Source organism: Cottoperca gobio, chromosome 9, assembly GCF_900634415.1.
Source record: "Cottoperca gobio chromosome 9, fCotGob3.1, whole genome shotgun sequence".
Classification (NCBI taxonomy): domain Eukaryota; kingdom Metazoa; phylum Chordata; class Actinopteri; order Perciformes; family Bovichtidae; genus Cottoperca; species Cottoperca gobio.
In genome coordinates this window covers 23,101,406-23,126,176 of record NC_041363.1, presented here as the reverse complement: position 1 = coordinate 23,126,176, position 24,771 = coordinate 23,101,406, and the positions used below count along the sequence as shown (strand labels likewise).

At 38.9% G+C, this 24,771-nt stretch overlaps 1 protein-coding gene across 3 annotated transcripts in view; it reads right to left on the bottom strand.

Annotated features, from left to right (window-relative positions):
- The window catches only part of LOC115013342 (protein yippee-like 1), a 34,852-nt gene that overhangs the window by 1,833 nt on the left and 8,248 nt on the right, over positions 1 to 24,771 (bottom strand). For all 3 annotated transcript variants that reach the window (XM_029439570.1, XM_029439571.1, XM_029439569.1), the window contains exons 2-6: positions 24,013 to 24,157; positions 22,649 to 22,933; positions 7,310 to 7,353; positions 5,045 to 5,153; positions 1 to 3,404 (exon numbers count right to left, since the gene is read on the bottom strand). The exon at positions 1 to 3,404 is cut by the window's left edge and continues 1,833 nt beyond it. In XM_029439570.1, the coding sequence (XP_029295430.1) occupies positions 3,315 to 3,404; positions 5,045 to 5,153; positions 7,310 to 7,353; positions 22,649 to 22,765 (360 nt within the window). In that variant the 5' untranslated portion in view covers positions 22,766 to 22,933; positions 24,013 to 24,157 and the 3' untranslated portion in view covers positions 1 to 3,314. The remainder of the gene's footprint in view (positions 3,405 to 5,044; positions 5,154 to 7,309; positions 7,354 to 22,648; positions 22,934 to 24,012; positions 24,158 to 24,771) is intronic.

The window sequence follows — 24,771 nt, the reverse complement described above, 5'->3', positions numbered from 1 at the left end:
TTCTGCGTGAGACTTTAATCATACGGAAGTTGCCGTGGTTTCATCTAAAGTAGGATGTATAAACGATAGACGCCCCCTGGAGTACACTTCTACATCACTGCAGCCAGGTGAGAAGTTGAACCAATGGCTGTCAGCCAAAACAGTTGTTTTTTAAACGACAGGTGTGCAGTAGATTGTAGGACACACAGTGCTGCATTTGAAATGTTAAAAATAGAGTCCTCAAAATGCACACTTCAAAGGACGCAGCCCCAGTATTTGGATCTAGCAACTATGCTCAGGTAGCTTACAAGCCAAATTATCAAAACAAGAAATCAAATAGATCAGGGAAGTAACCGTTCATTTTCGGTCAAACCCAGGACAAAAATCAAGAAATACAATCGGATATTTACAGCCAGCGTTGCCAAAAGCTAAGGACCTCCAAAAATGGCCGTCAGAGGGTGTGTTTCATCACCTGAAAGCCCTCTTTACAGGAGACACTGACTGTGGTGGCGAAAGGGTCTTGGTAAAGGCTCTCCTTGCGACATGGTGGGAGATTCCAGCTCGCCCTCTATGTCTACATGGCTCAGCAGAGACCTAAACACCGGCCCTCTAACGGGCTCTCACCACATAAGCTAAATAAACAAGCTAACAGAAAAACAAAACAAAACAGGGATAAATCACTTTCAAAACAAACTAACCTGGCTCTCGACCTCACAGATCACCGGGAGAGAAACCAAACAGCTGCGAAAGAAAAAAACAATAGGACAAATAAAAACACTCCCAAACCAAAAAAAAGGAGGAAAAACAAAAGAGAAATAAACTGTCTGAGGAAAAGAAACTAAACATTCACTTTTGTGTGCAGGCATGCATGTGGGCTAATACACCTGCGCGCACACACACACAAACACACACACACAGTCAGAGGTACAGTGAACAAAAGTGCTTCAAGTTGGGGAAGTAAAATAACTAACCCAGTAGAAATACGTATAAAACCTTAAATATGTTAGTTTATGTACAAAAACTGTAACACGGGCCAATATCTCAGCTGTTTGTCTTTAGATTTTCAAGTAGGTATCACTGCTAACTATTAAGGGTTTGCATTGTCATCGTTTTTAGGATAAAAGGTCATGTGATCTGACTGACCTTGCCGGCAAAGTAATCAATCACTGCTGATTTTTAAATCTCTCCCATCCCATCCCGCCTGCCTCACCTCCACCTGCTGCCATCTTTCTTTTGTTATCCTTCCAATAAAAAGTCAAACAAAAAGTTGCGCATCCGGCATGTTTCAAACCTCCTCCTCTTTGCTCTACTCTGAGAAATAATATACTAAATATCCATCTGTTGTGCACCTCTAAATCTTAACGTAGAAAATATAAGTGTGTATGTATAAGTTTCTGTTGTCAAAAAAAAAGCTCCATGAGGATTTTGGTGAAGAATGTTATTTTTGAGGGCCACTTTGAACCAGAAGGGGGGGAAGACACATCGGTTCACACAAAGGTTTTCGGAGTTATGCACTGCACAACAGAAAAATAAGAGGGGAGGCTGTTCATGTTTTGAAGAGGCACAAGATTCATACAGCTTAGAGGCAAATCACGAAGAGACAATTCATACGCTCTAAGAGAGAGAGACGGATAAGCATTTAAAGTGCAAAAGACCTACAAGAGCGGGAAGGAAATGGCGAGATTTCTACGATAGCAGCAAAGAATCGGAAACTACACTTTTCTCAAGCAAAAACTGAGAGTAAAAGCTAAATTTGTCGATCTTATTGAAATAAAACCAAATCATATAGAAGCATCTAACTACTGTCGTAACAGAGACGACAAAAACAACCTCAAACCGTCCAGGTCAAACTTTCTTTCCGTCTCCAACAATCCGTCGTTCATCTGTGAAAAGGCCATTTAAAAAAAACAAAAAACAGACGAGAGCGAAGAAAGGTTTTGCCTCTAAACTGAGATGAACCAAAGGCCTCTGCAAAGTGCAAACGAAGTAGCATCGTTCAAGTATGTCACTGTGTAATGCGTGACCACACACACACACAATGCATATATACACACAGTCATATGCGTATATACATGACAGCAAATATATTCAGAATCCATGTTCCAATATCTACGTACTACGAACATTTTCATAGTATTTATGGATATGTAATCATAGTATGTGTGTATATATATTCATATGTAGTTGTGTGTCTTATTGTTTCATTACTAGACAATGGAATAATACAGTCTGCCTTAATGCTTTATGACATGTGGCCACTGACGTCAGGTTTCTCCAGTCTAGAAACGATTTCTGCACCTTTTCAGTTCTTTTTCACTTGTGGTACTGCTGCAAAATGGGACCAGCCACAATCGCACTTAGCCAAACACTACAAATATTAATATATCTATATATTCATATATAGATATATATGTATACATATCCATTTATGTCCAACAAATAGTAGGTGCTGCTTCCAATGCTTTTTGGGTGCTGAAAAGTACCAGAAGGGGGGAAATTTCACAAGAAAGAAAAGAAAGATAAAACGAAAAATCAGGAATAAAAAAATGGGATTACTGCAATCCCATCTTTTGCCACTTTTTTGTCCTTAAACAAAAAGAAAAAGCAAGATGCTGCTACATATTTGTAAATACAAAACTCCCTTTCCCCTCCGCGCCCCACCCGTCCCTGATTGCTCATTTGGACATTAGCAAAGAAAAGCATGCTCAGCTATAGGCAGAGATACAACAAGCCAAAAAACCCAACAACAAAGAAACAAAACATGAAAGACTTGACAGGGAAATAAAATGCTAACCAGTAACATCCATCTGCCATAAAACCAAAACCTTACCAAACCCAGAAGTTAAAACTAAAGCAAATAACATTAAAATAATCAGCATCCGTCTCGCTGGGTGGGCGAAATAAAGAAAACAAAGACATGTCCCCTCGGTGAAGTCTATCTCCATTCGCATAGTGGTCGCCATATCACCACAATCACTTGTTAGCGTGGCTCGGTGGGGGGGAGGGGGTGAGAGTGAGAAAAGTGGAACCTCAAAAAGCTCCGGCGCTGCGAAGGAGAACACACAATCTTTAACATAACGACAGGACTCCTGTGACGTGATTTTTCAACAGTTGCTCCGCTTCCTCGTCGTCGTTTTTCTAAAAATGTCATTTGTTCTGGTCACTTTCGCGATGAGCAGGTGGGTGTGTGTGCACGTGAAGGAGGCGAGGGGGGTCGAGGTTCGTGGAGTTTTTCTTTTTAAGGGGGTTTATGGAGGGGGCAGGGTGGTCGATGGTCGTCACTCCACGCAGTTCAATAAAGAGCATTCCAAGGTCAGAGAAAGAAAAGAGGAGCGTCACTCCCATCCGTTGTCCTTGATCATGTGAGCCAGCTCGATGATGAACTTTCCCTCTTTGTACTTTTGACTGCTCTCAAACGCGTGTTCCTGTAAAAAACAACAGAAAAGGGAGAAAAACTTTAGTTTCTGCTCCACTACATTTCATATATGTTGTTATAAATAAATAGTACAGCTGAAACAATCAGTAGATTAAGCAATTAGTTGTTTGACAGAAAATGATTTAATAGTAGGTGCAAGTGCAAAGATTTGCCGTTTTTCCTTTTAATTATTTAAAATCTATTTTTCAATAATTGTGAATTTAACTATTGGTTGAACAAAACGAACATTGTGAAGGTGTCACTTCACAAAAAACACTTTTTTATTACCTCAGAATATTAACAAACCAAACAATCTATCAATTAAATGGAGAGGAAAAATAATCTGCAGAATAATTCATCATGAAGGAAATATTTATCCTTGGTAGAGTGTAGAAGTATTGCTGTGGGAAAGTGCACTTGTACTTGTGAAATGTTGTATTGTGAACACATCAACTGCCAAGGTGTGTTCGGTGAGGGTGGGTGAGGGGAATCTGGTTAAAAAGAAATTTAAAAAGGAGTGTATTGTAATACCTTGCTTTATCATCTAGTTTATAAACTTTAGCTGCAGGCGTTGTACCATTCCTAAAACAATTAATAATAATGTAATGATACAACAAACACCTATAGACAACCGTCTGTTGTCATGTGACCGAAGTTGCGTACTTGGGTCTCGCAATGGCCAATTAACCATCTCCATGACAACTGAAAGATTGCGAGATGTGTTTGAAAGCTCCAGGGAAAAAAAAAAGATTGTTTTTTTTCAAACCACTGAATGAATTATGGAGAAAACTTAGAAATGCATTTCCTTTAAAATCATATAATAAAGTATGCAATGACTCAGCAGTGAATTTAATTTTGAATCAAACAGGCAGTTTGACAGATATGCACACATTTACTCATCTGGCCGCATTAAGTATTATCTGAGCAAAGCAGGATTTAAGAGACGCAGGGAAAAACTGAAAATGAAAGTTTCCTCCTGTGACCAAATCACCTCTTTGAAACGTCTTAACTTCCTGTCTGACAACACATCTCCTGAAGAGCTGGATGATTTCCGGCATACGTCCCAGTCTTGCCGAGCTGTTGATGTGGGTCTGTCTCTTTGATTATTTGCTCATCCTGCTTTGCCTTGTAAACCAACTCCGCTCTGCTCCGCTTTGCTTTGCTTGCAGGGCTTTTGTGAGACTCTAATTGTTTTTCTCACTAAAGGAGCAGCTTTAAGTGAGTCCCTGTCTTATACTTTGTTCAGTTATTTTACACCCTTCTATAGTCTCTTCAGACAGTTGCCGGGACAAGCCTCTTCAAAATGGCTTGACATTTAATCACTGTAGACTCTCAGAGGTACCAGTCTGGTTGTCTGCAGCCAACCTTTCAGCACTGTAATTACCTCGACACTAGGAGACCACAGAGTGCTCAATCTCTGAGCCTAAATACAACCCTGAACTAATAAAAAACTGTCACCATGGCTTTAACAAGCAATGCTTTAATGAGAGCAACCTTGTTCCTTTGACGTATAATAGCGCCATTTGTCCAGTTTGCAAGCTAAGAAACCACATAGTTGCACAATAACACAGCGGCAGCCTTAAGTGGCGCATCACGTAACATTAAGACGCAAAAGTAACAGAGCTCAGTTGAAAGTTTAAGGAGACTTACATATTTCCAACCTAGGGTGGTTTTACAGTTTTCACAGTAGATATCAGCCACAGCATGTAAACCTGTGAGGAGTACCCGCTCCTCAGCTGGCCCGCAGCCGACATTCACCCTGCAGGGAAGACAGGAAGTGGAGAAAAGGTCACGGAGGTCCGATTGAGCAGAAGAAGAAGAGCTCAAATCTTTCCCTTGAAGGTGCAATGTGTAAGATACGTTCTGGCTGGGTGATTCTGAGAAAATCAAATATCACAATACTTTTGACCAAATACCTCGATATCGATATAGAGACGATATATAGTGTTCGTGGTACATGTTAATGTATTACTTAACTAAAAGTTCAAGATACAAATGGGTGAAAATATTCATATTTCCATTTCTATGTCAATTATGTTTTCCATATATGAGAAATTAGGTTTGTCATACATGGGACTCACCAATTTTGGGTATTTTCGAGCAAAACGGTTAAAGGAATTCCGAATGTCAAAAGTACATTGCCATCAATGTTGACAACAGTGACATTTTATGAGTTTATCCCATCTTATATATCTGCAGATAACTGTTTAGGAGCAAAGTATTTAGTCTCCCAAAATGGAAATACTACGGTGCTAGTATTACAAATCTGTACTGAATAAAAATACCTAATTGGTCAGAGAAATCTATTGTTTGTCCCGGATGCTTTTCTTTCCTTCTTTCTTTCTTCCAAGACATTACACAACTCCTCGCTGTAATCACCGAGCAGCTGATTAGCTTTTAATTAAAGGAACTGCCACAGACGAATACACAATCATTATATGTAAACAAGCTACATGTAGACGTCTGCTTTCCTTTTCCCACCAAATGCATCTGTTTTTAGGCTAGATGTCATATTACCTGCAACGCACCATAAACATGGGTCACTGGATTTCAGGTGTTTTCACATTGGGCATGATTGGAACAATTTATTTGGACTCGAGAGCCTGTAGAGTGCTCCTTTTATTTAATGAATTCTGGCAGGTAGGGACAGTGTAATTCAGAGTCGGGTGGCACGAAGCAGTTGCACCGTCACACCTGAAAATGTCTCAGACCTCTGGGGGCGAGAGCCAAGACCCAAAGACCAACTAAGCAAGAAATAAAGCACTGAAAGCTGCTCATGGGTTTAAAGAGAGGGATGTTAACCAGTAGCTCCTTTGGCATGGACTGACATGACTGTTTGTCAGATGTCTAAGTCACATATAACCATTGTTTCAACAGCATTTAAATGTAATGTTATTGTGAGTCAGGTCTTAACTACAAATATAATTGCTGTTAAAACATTTATAACCTAGACTTCTATAAAAACTCACTTTGTAACAGAATTCAGCCCAGTTTTAACCTAAAATCACCTGCAAATCACCAAATCAGTGCTTACTGTAGGTAGTTGGCAGAAACTGGAATCAGACTGGTTTTGACTTTGCCGTTAGCCAGTTCCCAGTGCCATTTAACAAGATAACTACGTCAACAGGCACTTGAGCATCAACGACAATGGCCGACAATGTAGCTGGCCGCTGCTTGGTGCTTTCGTTGCTTTTGTCGCTCGTAGTGTGAACGTAGCTTAACTCCCACAGAATGAAAATATATGTGCACGATATGCTAACAACATTAGTGACAGATTAAATGTCCCGCAGGTGTATGGACAAAGAGGCACATTGATAGGATGCAATGTTTCTTTCTGAGGAAGCTATCCAAAAAGGGGAGCTTTATTCACTATGGATTTTATTGTTTTTACTTGTTCCCCTATTTTCTCCAAATTCGGAATAACCAAGCAATGAAGTTTCCTTGAGCAAGACCCCGTACCTCTTACTGCTCTCCTAATGGTTGTTTGTATGAGGGAAGGGGGAGTATGGACAAAAGCATCTGCCGAGTGAATCTAATGTAGTGCAATGTGTTGAAACGGATAATTGCATATGACGACGGGGAATACAACCTGCAGTATATTCTGCGGTAAATGGATGGAAACTTTACCTGTGTACTCCTTGTTTTCACTTTTTTGTAGCTAGTAAAAGTGGTTGTGCCGCTTTCTGTTGTGGCTCCACCTGCCTATTCACTGTTCTAAATGTTATGCATGTGCGTTAAAACATAATTTATGTGTGTACAGTCATTGTGTCAGCAACAGTAAACATCTGCACACAAAACAAACACACAAATGAGCTTCTTGTGTGTAAATGTAACTTTAGTTACAAGCCCCAGATCCCTTGAACAAACTGGATGTATGCAAATGAGGTGAATTGTAGGTGTGGGTCTCATACTTACACTGAATTAAACAGGTAGGCTCTTCCTTGACTGCCTTGAAATGACTGCAATGAGAAAAAGAGAGAGAGAGAAAATAATGTAAGTAGATGATACAGAGCTGCACCTGACGACCTGGGGTGCTTTTCTCCCAGTGTCTGCTGTGCATACTTTTTCTTCCACCTTGTCAAAGTTCCCACACACAAGTATGGCTGGAGGTAAGAAATAAAAATGAGGCGTTTGAACAAGTCTATTATTAGCCCGTCAACTTTAATGACAAGAGAGAGGTTGTTGCTTCCTGAGTTGTTAGACTAATTGTTACATCAGAACAGAAAACTTGAACTCAAACTTAACATTTCTTACTTTGTTTTCTGCTTAATCTTTACAAGAAAATCATTTAAATAGCTGTTGGTACTTTGCACGATTAGAGACAGTCAAAATGCAAGTGGAAAGTGGAATGTAATAAGATCGATGATGCGTTTTAAATAAACTTACATGCCAAAATCAATGAGATTACATCAAAATCCAGATAACAATCTACCAGAAGTCACATTTTCCCTTCGAGTTTTCCCTGCAAACTCAAAACATCAAGCTTCATTGCTGCAGAACAAAAAAGCAGCTTCTACAGCAACGTTTAGCAGCTCATAGAAGAAGAGGCTTTAATGCCTGACGCCATTGACAAGTAAAATATCAATAACAGCACAGCTAAGATACAGTTTAGTGACACACACGCACACGCACACACACATTTGAATATTTTGAAACCTGAATTGTTTACGTCCATATAGCTTGGCATCATCTCCTTTCCCTAATTTTGGTTGCAGTTTCATAGTGTGTTACATCTATCTTATTCACATATACATAACCAACAAATGTTTTGTTGAAACAATGAATAAACCAATCAAGAGTTTATGTAAGACTGCCGATATAATTGCTTTTCAACTACAAGCTTGGTCCGCATCATAGCTACACTGTAATCTTCCGAAGTGTTCCCAGAAATTAAAGTTAAATATGTTTCCGCATAATGAAAATAATATGACCAGTTGGAACAGTATAGCTGTGAAGAGAGGTCCGCAGTAGAGGCCCAACAAAGCCGAACAAAGAGGCAGGAAAATATTGCGGGAACTTTTGCACAGAAACGTGTCTGAAAGTACCTGAATATATGATGTTTCCATAAATAGACTAACAATTTACGGATCGATATAAAAACTGGCCAAAAAATGCCAACTTCTGCAGGAAAAACCCTGCAGTTTATTCTGCAATCATGTTGGCTAAAATGTTCCTTTATAAACAAACACACATGTAAACACAACGGGCAATATCACAGTGCCTAATATGGTACAATAAGTCCACAATGTAACTATTGTGACCTTCCTCTTGCCTCATTCTAACACCTTTATACTTCCAAACTAAACCTGAAGAATGACTACAATCACATACATGAAATGTTAAAAAACAGATAAGTATCACTCATGTAGTCGTGATGAATGTAAGAGGCTAAATGAAGTCTAGCTTTATAAATATCCTGCTGCCCGCTCACATGACTTTACTGTATACTAATGTAAACAGAGCAGCAAAGCCGTCACAGTGGGTGACGACAGAGCCTGCCAGGCTTCTCTCCTCCGGCCCCGTCATCCTCGACCGGCAGACAAGCCCCAATCGGCTTTGCTTTTTCCATTGCAAATGAGTGCGGCAGATACGTTTGTGGCTGTGGTTGAGGGCACTGAGCTAATACCGCCTAATAGGAGCACCAGCTGCCTCCTCCACCCCTGACCACAGCCACAGCCACCACCACCACCACTGAGGCTCAGGGGGCGGTTTTCAGCTGCTTGAGTGTTGTCAGCATTTGTCAAAACTGGAAAAGTTTTATTTCAGATAATAGGAGTTTGACTTGGAACCAATTCAAATTTAAGAAAAAAAAAAGGATTATTATTCTTTTCTCTGCTCCCCTCCCCTCGTCACTGTAGGTGTTGATGTCGGACTGTTACATCCTGCAAGTTTGAAGTAAAGTCTGCACACACATACAGTCCACAGCCACAAGACGTGACCTTTAGCTGCCAGAGGGAACTAAGTCGGTCCCCATGGAGTCAACAACAAGTCCTCTCCACAGTGTTTATAGTCCAGGGAGGGGAAGAGGGGTTACTCCATGTGACAAGAGCTGGGTGTCATATCTGTGCTTCACTGTGGCTCAGACATCAACTTAACCACTGGCAAAAAGGGACGGCTCCGTCTCTCGCTGCCCTTATCTGTTTCCCACAGTCTATTTTTACCTTGCCAGTGTTTTTGTCTCTCTCGCCAAGCTTCACTGGGCTACAAAAAACACCAGGAGGCAGGAGAATGCTTGTTACATAGCTCTTTTAGAATCTAACAGCAAAATCCTACAAGATCAGTAAAAAAAAAAAAAAAAGGAAAACATTTGGATCATGTTTTTTGCATGCAGACAGCAGCCAGACAGCTTTTGGGGCTGCACTAAGACTCCCAACAATCCTATTAGACGGCCCAGCAAGATCCTGCAAGGATTGTTTCAAAAATGTAAGAGTGCAGAGAGAATCAGATGCAGACTGGAAGTACTCCCACAGCTTGTTTTTTTGTGCTGTTTAATAAAACATGAGCAAACGAGAGTGCGGTTACTGAGCTCATTTTCCTTAAGCTGCTGCAATTTCATTTGTTTTAAAACCGCTTGTTCCCAAGAAATGAATTCTACAAAGCAAATCTTAAAATCCCTGAATCCTCTTGACCACGCAGGACTGAGGGGAACAATACCTTGCACAGAGAAATCCGCTCCTTCAGCCAAAATATAGACAAAATACAAATACATTACACAAAATACACAACCCCGAGAGGCAAAACGCTTCAACTGCAAAGAGCAGCGAGTTCTCTGAAGGCACACAAACTGCATCGGATTTCACCAGAATTCACAAAAAAGGGATTTTGATTTCAGTCGTAGTGAAAAAAAGATTAACTTGAAGCTATTAACAAACCTGCTGAGGTCGACTTTTACCATCTGTCTCAACAGATGCCGCCTGTGGTAGGTGAGGGTTCAACTTAAACTTAAATGCATCCTGTTAAACCCCAAAAGCTCTATTTAAATTCAATTTAGTTTTTTAAGAATGAAACAATCTTACTCTGTGTTATGCAATACTTTTATCTTAAATCCAATGCTTTATCTAAAATAAAATGTAAGTAATGTCACATGTTGGCAACATTTAAGCTATTTCAAAGGCCTTGAACATATGTGAGTAATTCACAGACAGACTGTACTAGAGTATCATATAGAGATGATATACCTGGAGGACCCCAGGTGAACCCGCCTTTCAGGAATGGTTCTGTAGCTGATATTACTCAACTTTACGATCCAACCCCCTTTTATGGCCATCACACATTCCTGACCAGAGATAAGGAGCAGACACACAGAGACAGACCCAACTCCAAACAAAGAAACTGTAAATAAAATGTACTTTAATTGACATGTTATGCTCAGCTACATGTTTTAATAATAGGAAGTTTTGCTTTAACATGATGAGTTTGATATAGGAAATTAGGGTTTGTCAAGGTGTCAACTGTCCTCCCCCTACTTTCTCCTCTTCTCCACATGCGAGGACCGCTGAAGCTCATCCATACTGACCTGCTTTGATTTGATGTTTTTTCACTTATTTCCTTTGCATAAAAGTATATGCATGCATATATAGATGTAAACATGCACATATGTATACGTTTTTGCCATCGGAACAAACATCTATTTTGTTGTGTGATTGTTTAATTCATTTTTTCATTCAGTGGTTGATAAAGTGTTTGGTACCGTTCTGCACCTAGGATAACCCAAATATGAAATAATTAAACATGTGAAGGAAGCAATATCAACATTAATACTGTGAAAAACAATCAAATCAGAAATGATTACAAATGGGAGTGTTCAGCGCTTCACACCAGTGACACTGGACTCCTGGACAGAAGTCAATAAGACGACAAGCAAGACACGGATCGCTCAAGGAACCGCAACTGCTGCATCCCAGCACCGCCCGAGAAGGTACCAATAGCTACGCTGGATCCCCGCTGCACAAAGGTGCTGAAGGCGGAATCAGCAACTCTTAAAAGAAATGATCGAAAGAGGCCTGATAAAGCTGCCACAACGACCCCCAGCCAAAGGGGGGGTGAGATGACCCAGCGACATGCTGGGACAGACAGAGATGGAGATGATCGCTCCAAGCCACATGGGCGAGCTCCAAAGAACCGACGCCGTCCAAAATGCCAAAGTCCAAACAGAATCGGCTACCTCTCCCACCACCTTCATCCGTCCATCAGAACCAGCAGGTGTTTTCATGAGTTGATGCTGGCTTAATGATTAGATGCTTGACACTATAACAAATGAGGAAATTATGAATGAAATAAGCATTGATTAGGTTAGTACCAAAGATCTCCCACAATTGGAATGAATATTTGAACTGCTTCACAATCTTCCCTGGTGCTTCTTAAACTCTCAACTGTTGAACGGTGCATTAATCTATTCAAATGATGTTTAAAAGATTTGTACCATTCATGTGTTTATAATACATCATTTTAAGTTATTAGTTATAAATATATATCTTTGGGATTAATTATAAAATATGCAACAAGCAATTCACGCTGCAGTTCACAGAGTTGGCTTCATACAAACAACTTTAAAGCCATCCTGAAGGAGAAATCTAGTTTGGTTAAATAAAGCTACTTCAAACTGCTTAAAAAAAGTGATCAAATTGTACACGTGAAACGGAATTATCTAAAAATATTATATAAATTCAAATGCCAGCAAAGAAATGCCATTCAATGAGTTTGTTTTTATTTGTAAAGTGCCCACCTGTTCACTTTCAAATCAAAACGAAGTGGCAATTCTGTCTGATGAAGGCAATGTTTAATCTCAATTAAGCATTTTTGCATGCTGACATTAGCTAATTGAATACAAAGTGTGGCTGAAGCCATTTGGCCATAAACCAAAAATATTGGCCAAAGTGTAAAACGTCATCTCAATCTACCCGATACATGTTAAGTTATTTCACTGTGGGCTTACGTGGTGGAACAATTGACTAACATCCCTGGAGGCCCAGTGCTAGTGCAGTTAATATGTAGTTGAATAAAACCTTACTGACCTTGAACACACTCATTTCATTATGACATTAAAAAAGAGAGGGGGAACAGTAACAAAGTGAGTGCTCTGTCACGGTTACATCACTCACATGTAAACCATCAGTCCAGTCTTGGCAAACTTCCAGCTGGAAGAAGAAGAAGAAAACTCAAAAGGAACTATGTGTATTAATGGTGAGAAAAGAAAAGTGTGATCAATCCATTAGAGGGGCTTCCATCAGCCTGATGGTGGGACGAAGCCAAGGTGCTGAATAAAACACTCAGCCTCCTCCTCAGTATTCAGGCTGCGTCGTCCCGCTGCAGGGCCACGTTCACACCGGCTCTCGAACTGCTATCTGATTTCAGGATGGTGATCTACTGTAGGATGTAACCCATAGCTGAGAAAAATATAAACCGAGTGCGACGTTGAAAAGATGCCGTGTGTTTAGGGTGACAACAACAACAACAACAACAGATGTCAGATCGGATTTTGTGCCGACCACGTTATTCAAGTAACTCAAATTTGAGGAATTAGAGATTTTGTTGGGAAAAATAACCATTCAGAAAAGGTACAATTACTGCGTGTGAGCCAAGATGCTACCACATCAGAGCTAACGTTAGCGGCTCTACCATGCTCTTCATTTGGTTTGCTGAAGTTTACACACGTTAGCAATTTGTAGCAAACCAGAGATAACATCGCATTATCGGTTAGTCCTCATCCTCAAAACCTTTTCTCTCTAACAGGGTTTTCATTTTAAAACAAGTCAACTGGAGCCGCAATGCCATGTAGCTACATCTGATCAAATCTGCACATTTCAGCCTGCAGAATCTTTTTTTCTTTTCGCTTGAAACAATAAGCCTGCTTTAGTTTATTTATGCATGAAATTGAAGAGCCATTGTTGCCAGAATTGCTACAAATTTTGAATGGTAAATTGACCACTGTCATCATTAATGTAAACTGCACACGTGCCTTTCTTTGTGGCTCTTCTGCTGCTTTTTGCTAATTATAAATAGAGTTAAAAATACAGCATGTGAGGGAAACTAATATGAGAACGGTCATGTGTGTGTGGAGCGTAGATGATAAATTACGGTAATCGTTTAGTCCATAGAGTCATTTGTAAAGCAAAAATGTTTTAACAGTTGCATGTGTCAGCCTCTCCAGTGTGAGGGTTTCTCTGTTTTATATCATTGTCAATTTAATACGTTGGTGTTTCAGACAGTTGGACAAATCAAAATAGTTAAAGGTGTCATCATGGGCTCTGGGAAACTGAAGGGCATTTTTGGTTATCGGCCACGATTTACGCACAAGATATAATTCGTTACCACAATTGAATTAAATTGTTCCCACTATTTAAATAAATTGTGGGCACAAATGAAATAATTGTATAATTTTGGAAGTCATTCATTCATGGGAGGAAGGCTGGTGTGTTGTGCTGGCTCTCTGTATACACTTATCTTGTGCACATGAATTCAGCTAAATGTGGGAACGATTTAATTCAATTGAGGGTCACAAATTACATCTCGTGGGCACAAAGTAATAAATCGTAGCCTTTATTTATTTATTTTTGCTCTCTATGGCTACTCCCGGGCTCCAGACAGAACAAGTAATCAATTAATAAAGAAAATAATCGTCAGGTTAATTAATAATGAAAGTTGCATAAGCAATAAACCAAGTATGTGCAGCACTGCTGGCTGCAGGTCTGGAGCAATAAACCTTTTTCAGAAGCTTCCCATATTGAGTTCAGTGGTTGAATGGGGGAGGGAGGGCTGTGCCTGCCATACTTCATTCTGGCCGTATGCTCAGGTTAATCCTTTCTTTCGGGCCGCTCCATCTGCATCTTTGTTTGCCGCCTGGCATGTCTCGAAGACATAAACTCGGGGAGGGGAAACTGTTTTTTATACCTGGCTCAGGAGATTTCAAGCACTCAAACTACAACTGTGGGGAGAAATCTGCCAGAACCTGCAGAGCTCCTCCAACACCTCCCTTTGTAAAAAAAAGTTAACAAAAAAACATAGTGCTTCACTTCACGCATTTCACGTGAGATGAAAATCAAACATGGACCGGGCGCGTGGCCCTTGGCAGAGTGTAGTGGAAAACCCCAGACTACGGTGTCATCTTCTCCTAAGTAACATAATCGGCTTAGAAGGGTTGATGCTGCTTTGGACTACTAAACACACAAATACTAACGAGGTGTGGCAGAGAATAGAGAGCTTATTAATAGATCTGTGAGCAGCATGGTCGTAATCAATATCAAGATATTTATAACAATTTTCCGATATTACTCTATATCATGATATGGAAACTATGTGCAAAATCACATATTGAAATGCTGAAGCAAACAAAACGTATCAACAATTTTGAAAATGTAATTTAGCATTTGAGTTATTAATTAAGCAAACATGCCAAACATTCTCTATTTTCAGTTTCTTAAATGTGAGGATTTGCTGTTTTTCTCTGTTTTATATCATTCTGAATTCAATATCTTTGGGTTCTGTACTGTCGATCGGACAACGCAAACGATTTTGAGATGTCATATTTGCAATCTAGGATCTTGTAATAAGTATACCGTACTATATTTTTTCACATTTTAAGGATTGAAGATTTAATCTAATAATCTAAACAATAATCTCAGCTCTAATAAAAGATGTAAATGTTCAATGAAGTGGATTGTGCTCCACTCTTTACGAGTAAAAGACATATACACACATGTTTACCGTGTGAAACCTACAGGAGAAAGGTCTGTCCAAGAAAGATCCCTTAATTAAATCCACTTATTATGAAAGTGGATTGTTTAGCGTAATTAGGTCACATGTCAGGAGTCACCGAATTTGCGTTGGCCCAGTTCACTCTTCACTGCAGTGGTCTGTGAGCGTTTAATGCCGAGCAGCTTTTATGTCACCGAACGATTATTTTCATTATCAATTAATAAGCTTATTGTTTCCTCAATAAATAGATTAATATTTGGTCTATAAAATGGCATAAAATACCCAAATATATCCTTATATAGTGATCATTTTGTCCAATAATAATAATAATAATAATAATAAGAAGCTTTATTTGTATAGCACCTTTCATACAAGAATTGCAGCCCAAAGTGCTTCACAGCAGAAACATAACAATTAGTACAAGGACAGAATAAGAGCATTTACAGAACAATAATCACAGTGTTGATGTAAATGAGTCTGAAGTACCATCATAAAAATAGCAGAATTAAAATAACATAATATAGCAGAATTGTATAATAATAGCTGAATTAAAATAGCAGATAACACGTTATGGTTTCCCCAATTGTTAGAGTTGTGTTAAACTTTTAGACGTCTCTGGTCGATACTTTACTTCTCTTTGTCCCCGTTGTACAAAGTAAGTTAAAACACAATCGTCACTGTGAGTCCCAGATTTCGTTTATGGTAAAATCCAGATAAAACCGTGATTAAACATGCTGGTTTAACCTTTTCAGTCTAAGGCAATACCTGACTACTAGTCTTCTATGCTGTCAAATATATCTTAGGTCAAAGGACTTCAATATTTAACGACTAAATATCTGTCAAATATCCACCCTTGCTTCCCCTTCTCCTTTCCGTACTTTAAATGATGATAAAACCATTTCTTCACTTGATTTTTTCATCAACACCAAGCAGGCCCATCAAGAAGCAAACGACACAAAACCCACAAATTAAACTTAGAGTTATGTTAAACCCATAGTCTTGCCAGGTTTTTAAGTGTTTACAACTCTCTGCACCATGCCTGACCCTCATCAAAAACTCAAGTGGGCTTTCGACTTCTCCGGTCGATACTTTACTTCCCTTTGTTATCTCTTAGGTCAAAGGACTTCAATATTTAACTACTCCTCTGCTCTGCTGTGAGAAGTATGAAATATCTGTCAAATATCCACCCTTGCTTCCCCTTCTCCTTTCCTTATATCCAATAGTCCAAAAGTCATATTGAGTTTTCCATCATTGCAGGCGACGGAAACCTGAAAATATTCATGTTTAAGTGCTTTATTACACTTATATTTTTAAAAGGGCTTCAACAGTTAATCAGATACCAAAATTGTTTCTGAAAATAAAATAAACAAAATCATTTTTTGTCAAATTGAATAACTGGCTAATCACTTCAGCTCTAGTTCTAGTACCTGCATGTAATTTACTGTGATACAAGGAAAAGTTTTGACAGTAACTTGATTCCAATTAAAATCATGATTTCTAGGAAAATAATTATATTAATAAAGACATCTTTTCATCCACGTTTGCACATATGCCAACTCTTCTGAGAAAGTACAACCCAAGCGATAAAGATAGGGTTTACATGTAATGTAATTACCAATATTCTTGTTAACAATCTCATGACTTCTGTGAAACTGATGCCAACTGGAAAGAAAGTTTGACCTTGTGCTGCACAAGTGGGTTTAACTAAAAAATCCAAACAACAAAGTGGATCAAACAGCATATTTCCAAAACCTGTACAGTATGCGTCAATGTGTCCAAACTGAGGTGTTTTATGTCTGGTGAACTCGAGTTTTAAATGAGACATGAGCCAACATTGCACTGAGGGGAGACATTTGCCAACAGATCAGAGGTAAAGACTCGCAGGCGGTTTCACTACAGCAGAGGTTACAGACTGGTTGTGGAGTTACAAGAGCAAAGCACAGTGAAGGCTGGATTTAGATGCAGGAGTGCAAGCAAAGCACGGAGAAGTTTGTCACCTGCTCAGCTGAATCAGACAGATCTTTTTTATGACTATGTGATGCAACCAATGCCTCTTCAAAGATATGGTCTCTGGTGTGCGATATAGCGCTTTCTTGTTGAAGGTTCATATTTCATAAAAAATGATTTTTGTTCTGACGTTGGCAGAGGCAGGCTTTCTGAACTATTAAAGACAAACACCAAGTGACCAAAATGTCGACTAAAGTGACTCTTTTTTGCACAACACAATCATTAAATGTAAAAGTATGTGTTTATGTTGTCTTAATTGCTGCTAGTAACAATTATTTTATTATTGATTAATCTGACGATTATTTTCTAGATTAATCGTTTGGTCTATAAAATGTCAGAAAATAGTGAAAAATGTCCATCCCAGGATCTAAGTCCAGGGTTTGTCTTCAAATGTGTTGTTCTGTCAATCCAAAACCCAAAGACATCCACTTTAATATGATATAAATCAGAAAAGCAGGAAACAGCATGAAAGATAATTGTAACTATAATCTATTATCAAAATAGTTGCAGATTATTTTTTTTACATTGAAACTACAGATTAGTTGATTTATTGTTGCTGATCCAGTTTAGAAAACAATTCTAATTCTAATTTAAATAACAATGTCCTAAAAATGAATAATAGAAGCCACAAACCAAACGACTCCTTCAGCACTTTGGGGAACTCCCTGACTACTGTGCAGTGACTCCCAGTTTGAAGCTCTCTGGTGCTACTGGTTCTCCAGCATTCCCGCTCCAGTGTCAGCTCTGGAGACAATGTGGCGAGACTCAGATCAAATCAAACACCCTTTAACATCTTCAGCCTCTCCCACGGTGACCTCAGGAGCAGCGACGCCTGAGCTCATAAATATCTCGCTCTCATATAAATATTTGTCCCTTAGAAGTCGACAGCCAGTGATCATAATAAGTCACACTGAAGAAGTCAAATGTGAAGCTAAAGAAGAATGAAAGGAAATTAAAAAGGACAGTGGGGAGGGAAAGCTGGGCTTTGGACCTATTTTAATGTTTTTTTAAACACTTAAGACATCAGTTACATTTTGAACTAATCTTTTGAAGTTGTAATGCTTTTGTGTCTTTCTACTTTATTGTAGCGCTGAAATTGTAATTTAAACAGCAGTAGATCGACAGAAATCAATTTTGATAACTGATCATTGTTGTGTACAATTTGTGCCCAAAATGATCGGCTGATTTTCTTTGTCTGATATAAGAAAAAGAAAAATACTTTCTTTGGTAAACTGTAACAGGCAACTTTTACATTCCATCAAAAATAAAATCACAACGCTTTTCCCCCCATGCTTTGAATTTACATCTCGCTGTGTGAAACACTTTGAGCCACACATATGAACTCTGTCACATAAATTGAGTTTCATAATTATTATTTGAGGTATTTTCTTCCATGTTTAATGTTGTGTCTCAAAACCAATGAACTTCCTGATTGTAATCAAGAGGATGAGAATCAAACAGGGAAGAAATAATAATTAGGAGAAAAGCCATTTTTTCTCACGTATTTCTTCTGCATCATTATGTGTTTAAACTGAAGGATATTTGCATGATCCTCCTTTGCTCCTTTTCTCTCCACAATAAAACCTCACTGTGTTTCATCATAAAATTGCTGTGACAATTAATCCAAATATCTGACGTGGCTCTAGACGGGTTAAGTGAGGTGCAGATAAATGAGGATAGTCGCTCTCTTTGGCCAAAGGCTCATGAGCGTGATTTACGACGGTCTTTATCAATTAAAAGCCTATGCAATCCTTGTTTTGCAGACTTCCAAAATTACCATCTTGAGGCCTCTGATCCTGGTCAAAGGACCAACAACAGTCTGGTGGTAGAGCCGTTTACCAAGCTTGTCTTCCTCCTTGCACTAACAAGCTGCGAGTTTCCAAGTCTCTGAGCCGCAGGAGGCAAATGGATTGCGACATGGAGATGGCGAGTGCACAGATTGATCATCTTTTGAATAATCAGCTTAGTGCGTGGTGAGAGTGAAACGCACAGGGAGCACACTGTCACCATCTTATTTGAACAAAGAAGGTCATTGCTTCAGTCACTCCGGTTCATCTGATAAACTTTACTCACTCTTTGCTCACCAGCTGTCCATTTACGGTGAGCATTAAAGCAGCACTCTGTGGCTCCAAATGTGAGCAACCGTTTGGACAATGTGGACTTCAATACCCAGAAATACAGTAACAAATTGATACTCTTAAGCCTCATAGCAAAAGAAGCCAAAGGATGTGATTGTTACTATATTGCACTCAGGCTCAGATTTGTCACTCTCCGTGGGCGGATGAATGACCAGACCAGGCAGGACAATTTCATTTTGGGCAAATGGGCTGAATCTCCAGCATTCTACTGTGTGATGCGACTGTAAAATTAGATTTTGTTTGTTTTTGTCTCTGCTAGGATTGATATTTACTTAGGACAGGATGTGGGAGGATGTATTTGCAGACGAGCACAAACCTATCAATAGTCGTTTATCATGGAGGCATTTGACTGGCGGTTTAAATGAGGTTTTTTAGGATCTAACAGATGTATGGACAGGGAGTCACTACACATTCAATCTGAATCATTTATATTTACATTTTTATTGTTTAACTTAAATAACTGAAATTAAAAACTGAATAGCATAATTCAATATTTCTGCCACTTTATTTAGATTATTTAATCCAATAAACAAAACGTACACAGACCGGCCGGAGTTCTGTGAATCTGCACTCGATCGCTCTTCCTCAACGACCAGATGTGTGTCTCAGTAAGCTGAAAGTGACTCGTGAGAACTGAATGTGAAAGAGAGTTGAAGTTTCAGTGATGATCAAATGCAGTTTCAGTTTATTGGAATTCAGTTTCAAACTAATAAATTAAATGTCTAATTAGGATATTCAGATTCAATGCAATTATTCAAATAAATGATGATTCAGATCCAGTTTCTGACACAATCTTCTGTGTTTGTGAAGTGTTTGAAAAATATCAAAGAGAGATTGAACAAGAATAACAAAATCTGACGTCTTACTACTGTACATCTAATGTGATTTTTACTTTGAGGAACATCTGAAGATTCACAAACTTTGAGGTGCCATCTTGGTGATCACAGGGCATTATTTAGATTTTGCAAAGTTACACTAAAGCTTTAAGCGGATTTTCTTCTCAAAGTTTGGATTGAGAAAATCTGATGATAGACATGACTCCAATCAAATCAATTAAACTTTTTTTTAGATCCTATAACTCAATGACGTTACACAAGTATTACGCTTCATGTGAAGATAGGCAGCAGAGGAGCTTTTATGTGGAGTGAAGGCTTCTAATTGTGAGCAGCAGCAGGACGTAAACATTTGTCTACAGTAGAGAAAAAAGGAAGAAAATAAAGGGAAGTTAAGATCTATTAAAAGAAGTCAGACAACTTTCCTGCCTTAGCCCTGCATAAAAACAAGCGGATTAAAATGTACTTAAAGGCTGAAAGTCTACACACAATCATATTGCACTTGATACTTTCTGAATGAGAGGACAGGGAGCATTATGTTTGAAAATACTTCTTAACTCAGAGCTCAATGTCAAGGTTTGTTCACAATAATATTGAAAAACATCTTTTCTGGTGCATCATTAAGATATTTTCCCTTGAATATAAGTTTGAGAAAAACATTGAATTGAACAACTGACACATTTCATTCCTACGAAGCATAAATCCCTTTGGGTTTTCTAACTTTTAAGCAATTTGAAGACAACACCTTGGGCTGTGAGAACCTGCAACATGCTTGAAAATAATCATTTATCGTGGCTCTGATGATACCTTTGTGCTCTAACTTCAGTATTGAGTATCTTTATTACTGGGAGGACACAATTCAAACAAATAAAATGAAAACAACAACAGTGCAGTCCATTTCTCTGAGTGCATCGAAAACATGTGGGCAGTGAGGCAAATCTGGAGCGTGATTGTCTTGATTTTTCATACTTTGGAAGTGAACCTCAGAGTTCTCAGTGAGCCTCAGCAGCAGCGCTTTCAATTTTTCCTTTTTAACTCAAAAACAGCAACAGAAACACTTAAAAACACTGACCACAGCAGCCTCTGAGATTTTATCGGCAGAAATACAATACAGATACAAGAGCAGGCAGGTACGCGAGATTTGAAGATGCAATAAGGTGGGTGAGTATCTAATACAAATCAATTGCTAATAAAACCCAAAGTGACATTTGCCACAACTAATACCAGAGGACAAACACTCAATCACTGCTGAGAATTCCCAGTTCACCCAAGCACAGATTTATTAATTTCCAAAATATTACAAGGAAGCTGGCAAATTTCATCATCATTGCTCAAAATGTCATCCAAAAGCTGATGGAGACCCAGATAGCCATTGTACAAGCCAATATCCACGAGTCTGCTGATTTATCAGTGTTTGACTTGAATAATGAAAAACTAGATACAATTGCCATGTCTATATGTGATGTGAAGAATGAGTAGCTTGTAGAAACAAACCAATAGAAAATGATCTGCCAACTTTGCATCTCAAGTCACCCTTTTAGCCTCTTTTAGCTCTTATTTTGGTTTTGTGGCACATTTACGACAAGTTTCAGTGTCATCAAAGGTTCATCGAACTTGTTTCCAGCGGGCCCAGTCAGCTGTTTTAACAAACAAGCTCCTATAAACCCACCGCACACTACCCACCCAGCACCAAATAGCAAACACACAACATTAGAGACGAGCTAGTGAACACAGTGATAGAATTAAGAGCCAAATATCATTTTCAGGAGATGATGGTTGCTAAAATAAGACTTTAAATGAATGTCGCTGCATGTGTAAACAGGCAATTGTGATACTTGTGTAATGAGGGGCTAAAGGTTGGATTATGTATTGACTTGCAGGGCTACCTTGCAAACTACTGTACTGTAGCTGCTGAGCTAACTGCTAGCATGCTAGTCAATCGAAGTTAATAGTGCTGGGCAATTTACTTTAAAATGTAATGTATTACATATAACTAGTTACTCTCATTTGAAGTACAATATTACTGTCTGTGTAGAGTAATTCATTACTGACTACTAGCATTGGGGAGTAACTAGTTACATGTAACAGATTTACGTAATTAAATTACAAAATAAATGTAATCACTTACCGTTACAGAATTTTTTTAAAAATTAAATTATAGTTACTAGCCTTGGCCTGTGTAACGGCAGCAACAGCTGATTCCTGACTGCCCCGCCTCCCTGCCGGATCAGGAGACTTTGTGTTGCTGCCGTTACACAGGTTGGACACGGCGCTGCTTTTCAGTTGCCACCAGCCTACTGTGACCCCGCGGCACGACAGCAAAAAATAATTGAGGTAACCCTGGAGTCTGACTCTGCAGCCATATCAGCCATTGAATTTCACCATCATCAAGTTACACCCAGCACTGCCTATTGCTCACTCTCTCTCTCTCACACACACACACACACACACACACACACACACACACACACACACACACACACACACACACACACACACACACACACACACACACACACACACACACACACACACAATGCTGCAGGGTAAGTGAAGGACAGAGAGGACTGGAGCTGCTGTACCTTTGAGATGAGCTCGTCGTGGTTGGCCAGGTGTGCCCGGCAGTGGATGCAGCTGTAGGTGCGGTGGCAGCTTGGCAGGTAAGCCTGGAAGGTCTTTGACTTGGTCATCTTCACCATGTCAGTGGGGCAGGGCTCTTCGCTGGTGTCCGGGCTTGCACTGGAAGAGTTGCAGCTCTGCTGGACTTGCTGACAGAAGAAACACTGGAAGATGCAAGCCAAAGCCGTCGTTGTTGTGGAGTGGGTGTGTCGCACGCTCCACACAAACACCACAGGAGAAAATCAAACCTGCATGGAATAAGGGAAAGAAAATGGAGATGTTGTCCCATACTTCCTATTTTTAGAGCTCATGATCTTGATTGCATTTCCAAAATAAAACAGCTCGTTGCCTCAAGGCAATCATTTGATTACAATAATCTATTATGTGATCACAACCACACTTTGTTGACTACCATCATGACTCTGCGGTAATGTTACTTCATATTATGACACGTGAAACAAACCCTTGTTTATGTAAAGCCACACAACATGTTTCACTTCATCACAAACTGTTTTCTTATTCATAGTTTATGACAGGATGACTTGTCTGTTCTGTCTCACTGAGCCGATACATGCAGGATGAGATTATCGTATACCCTCTGAGATAAACGTTTGGTGTTTTTGTCAGGAAAATCATGTATTATTCACAAAATCCCTTAAAAAAGGACAATATGTTTTTTTAATTTGTTTTACAGACTTTGTTTTAGCTAAGAACAGTTTGTGTTTAGTTGTTCATTAGCACGTGCACTATTTCTGTTTTTAATGATTGGCATCTATAAATCATTGTATCTATTAAAAGTCACATTTCAGAAGTTCACAATTATTATGGCATGAGATATAACACAAATATATCCTTGAACTGTAGATAATTGTGTGATTGTATCTATTGTTTTCTTACTACTGTCAGTCAGAATTAAGAGGAAATATATGAAACACTACACAGAGATCAGTTTTACCAGAAGTGAAATGTGTTTTAAATTTGTAATTTTGTAACAGTAAGCTATTCATTGACATATGCCAGGTTATTTTATAAACCATAATAAATGTATTCATTTATTTTTATTTGTGTTATTTGGGCTATCATTTATATGGATTATGTCTAAGAGATTGTACTCTACAACAGTCAGATGGGGGCAAGAGATAGTTTGTAATGTGAGAGCATCTGAATGTTGTTAATAACCCCATTTTCGGAAAACTGTGCAAACAATGTGAGTTCAACAGGTCAGAGCTGAACCAGGAGTTCAGTCTGTTAACTGTCAACAACAGACAATCTGAGTTATAACTTTACCGTTTGCCTTCATTTTCCTTTACAAAAAAGTTTGGCTAACCTCTGGGTTTGTTTACAATCTGTCGGATCATCTGACTGCTCGTGTTTGTTTCTCGCCCCGCCGGACTCCTTGTTAGTGTCCTCGTTCCCAGATCTCTGCAGTGGTGGAAGTTTTCAGATCTTCTACTCGAGTGAAAGTATCAACACTGCAGTGTAGAAAAGAGCAAAAGCACAAAAGGCATTAACATCAACATATACTTATAGTTACAGAAAATGAAAGTACTCATTATGCAGAATGGCCCTTTTTGGAATCCTAAATATTATATCACTTTTCTTAATGTGTTCATTACTGTTATGTTGCAGCTGGTAAACACGGGGCTACTTTTAATTACTTTGGCTACTGCTGGGTAGCTTATCCTATAATAATATATCATCATTTATCAATTGATCTATATTTTGTATTAATAATCTAAATCTGCAAAGTACCTGGAGCAAATAAATGTAGTGGATTAAAAAGTTCAAATTTGCCTCCAAAATGTAATAAAGTAGAAGTAGCATAACACGGAAATACTCAAGTGGAGTAAAAGTACCTTCAAATTTTACTTAAGTACAGTACTTTAGAAAATGTACTTAATAGTTAATTACAAATTAGTACTTTGTAAGTACTTACTTTAAGTTAAAGACAAAAAAAAGCACATGTATAGCATACAGCATCACAAAGAATCCTGTTTATCATGTTGTAATGGCCGAGATGAATTCAGCGCGCCTGCAGGGGATTCAGCTCTACAGAAACAAATGCAAAGCAATTCAGTTCATCTGC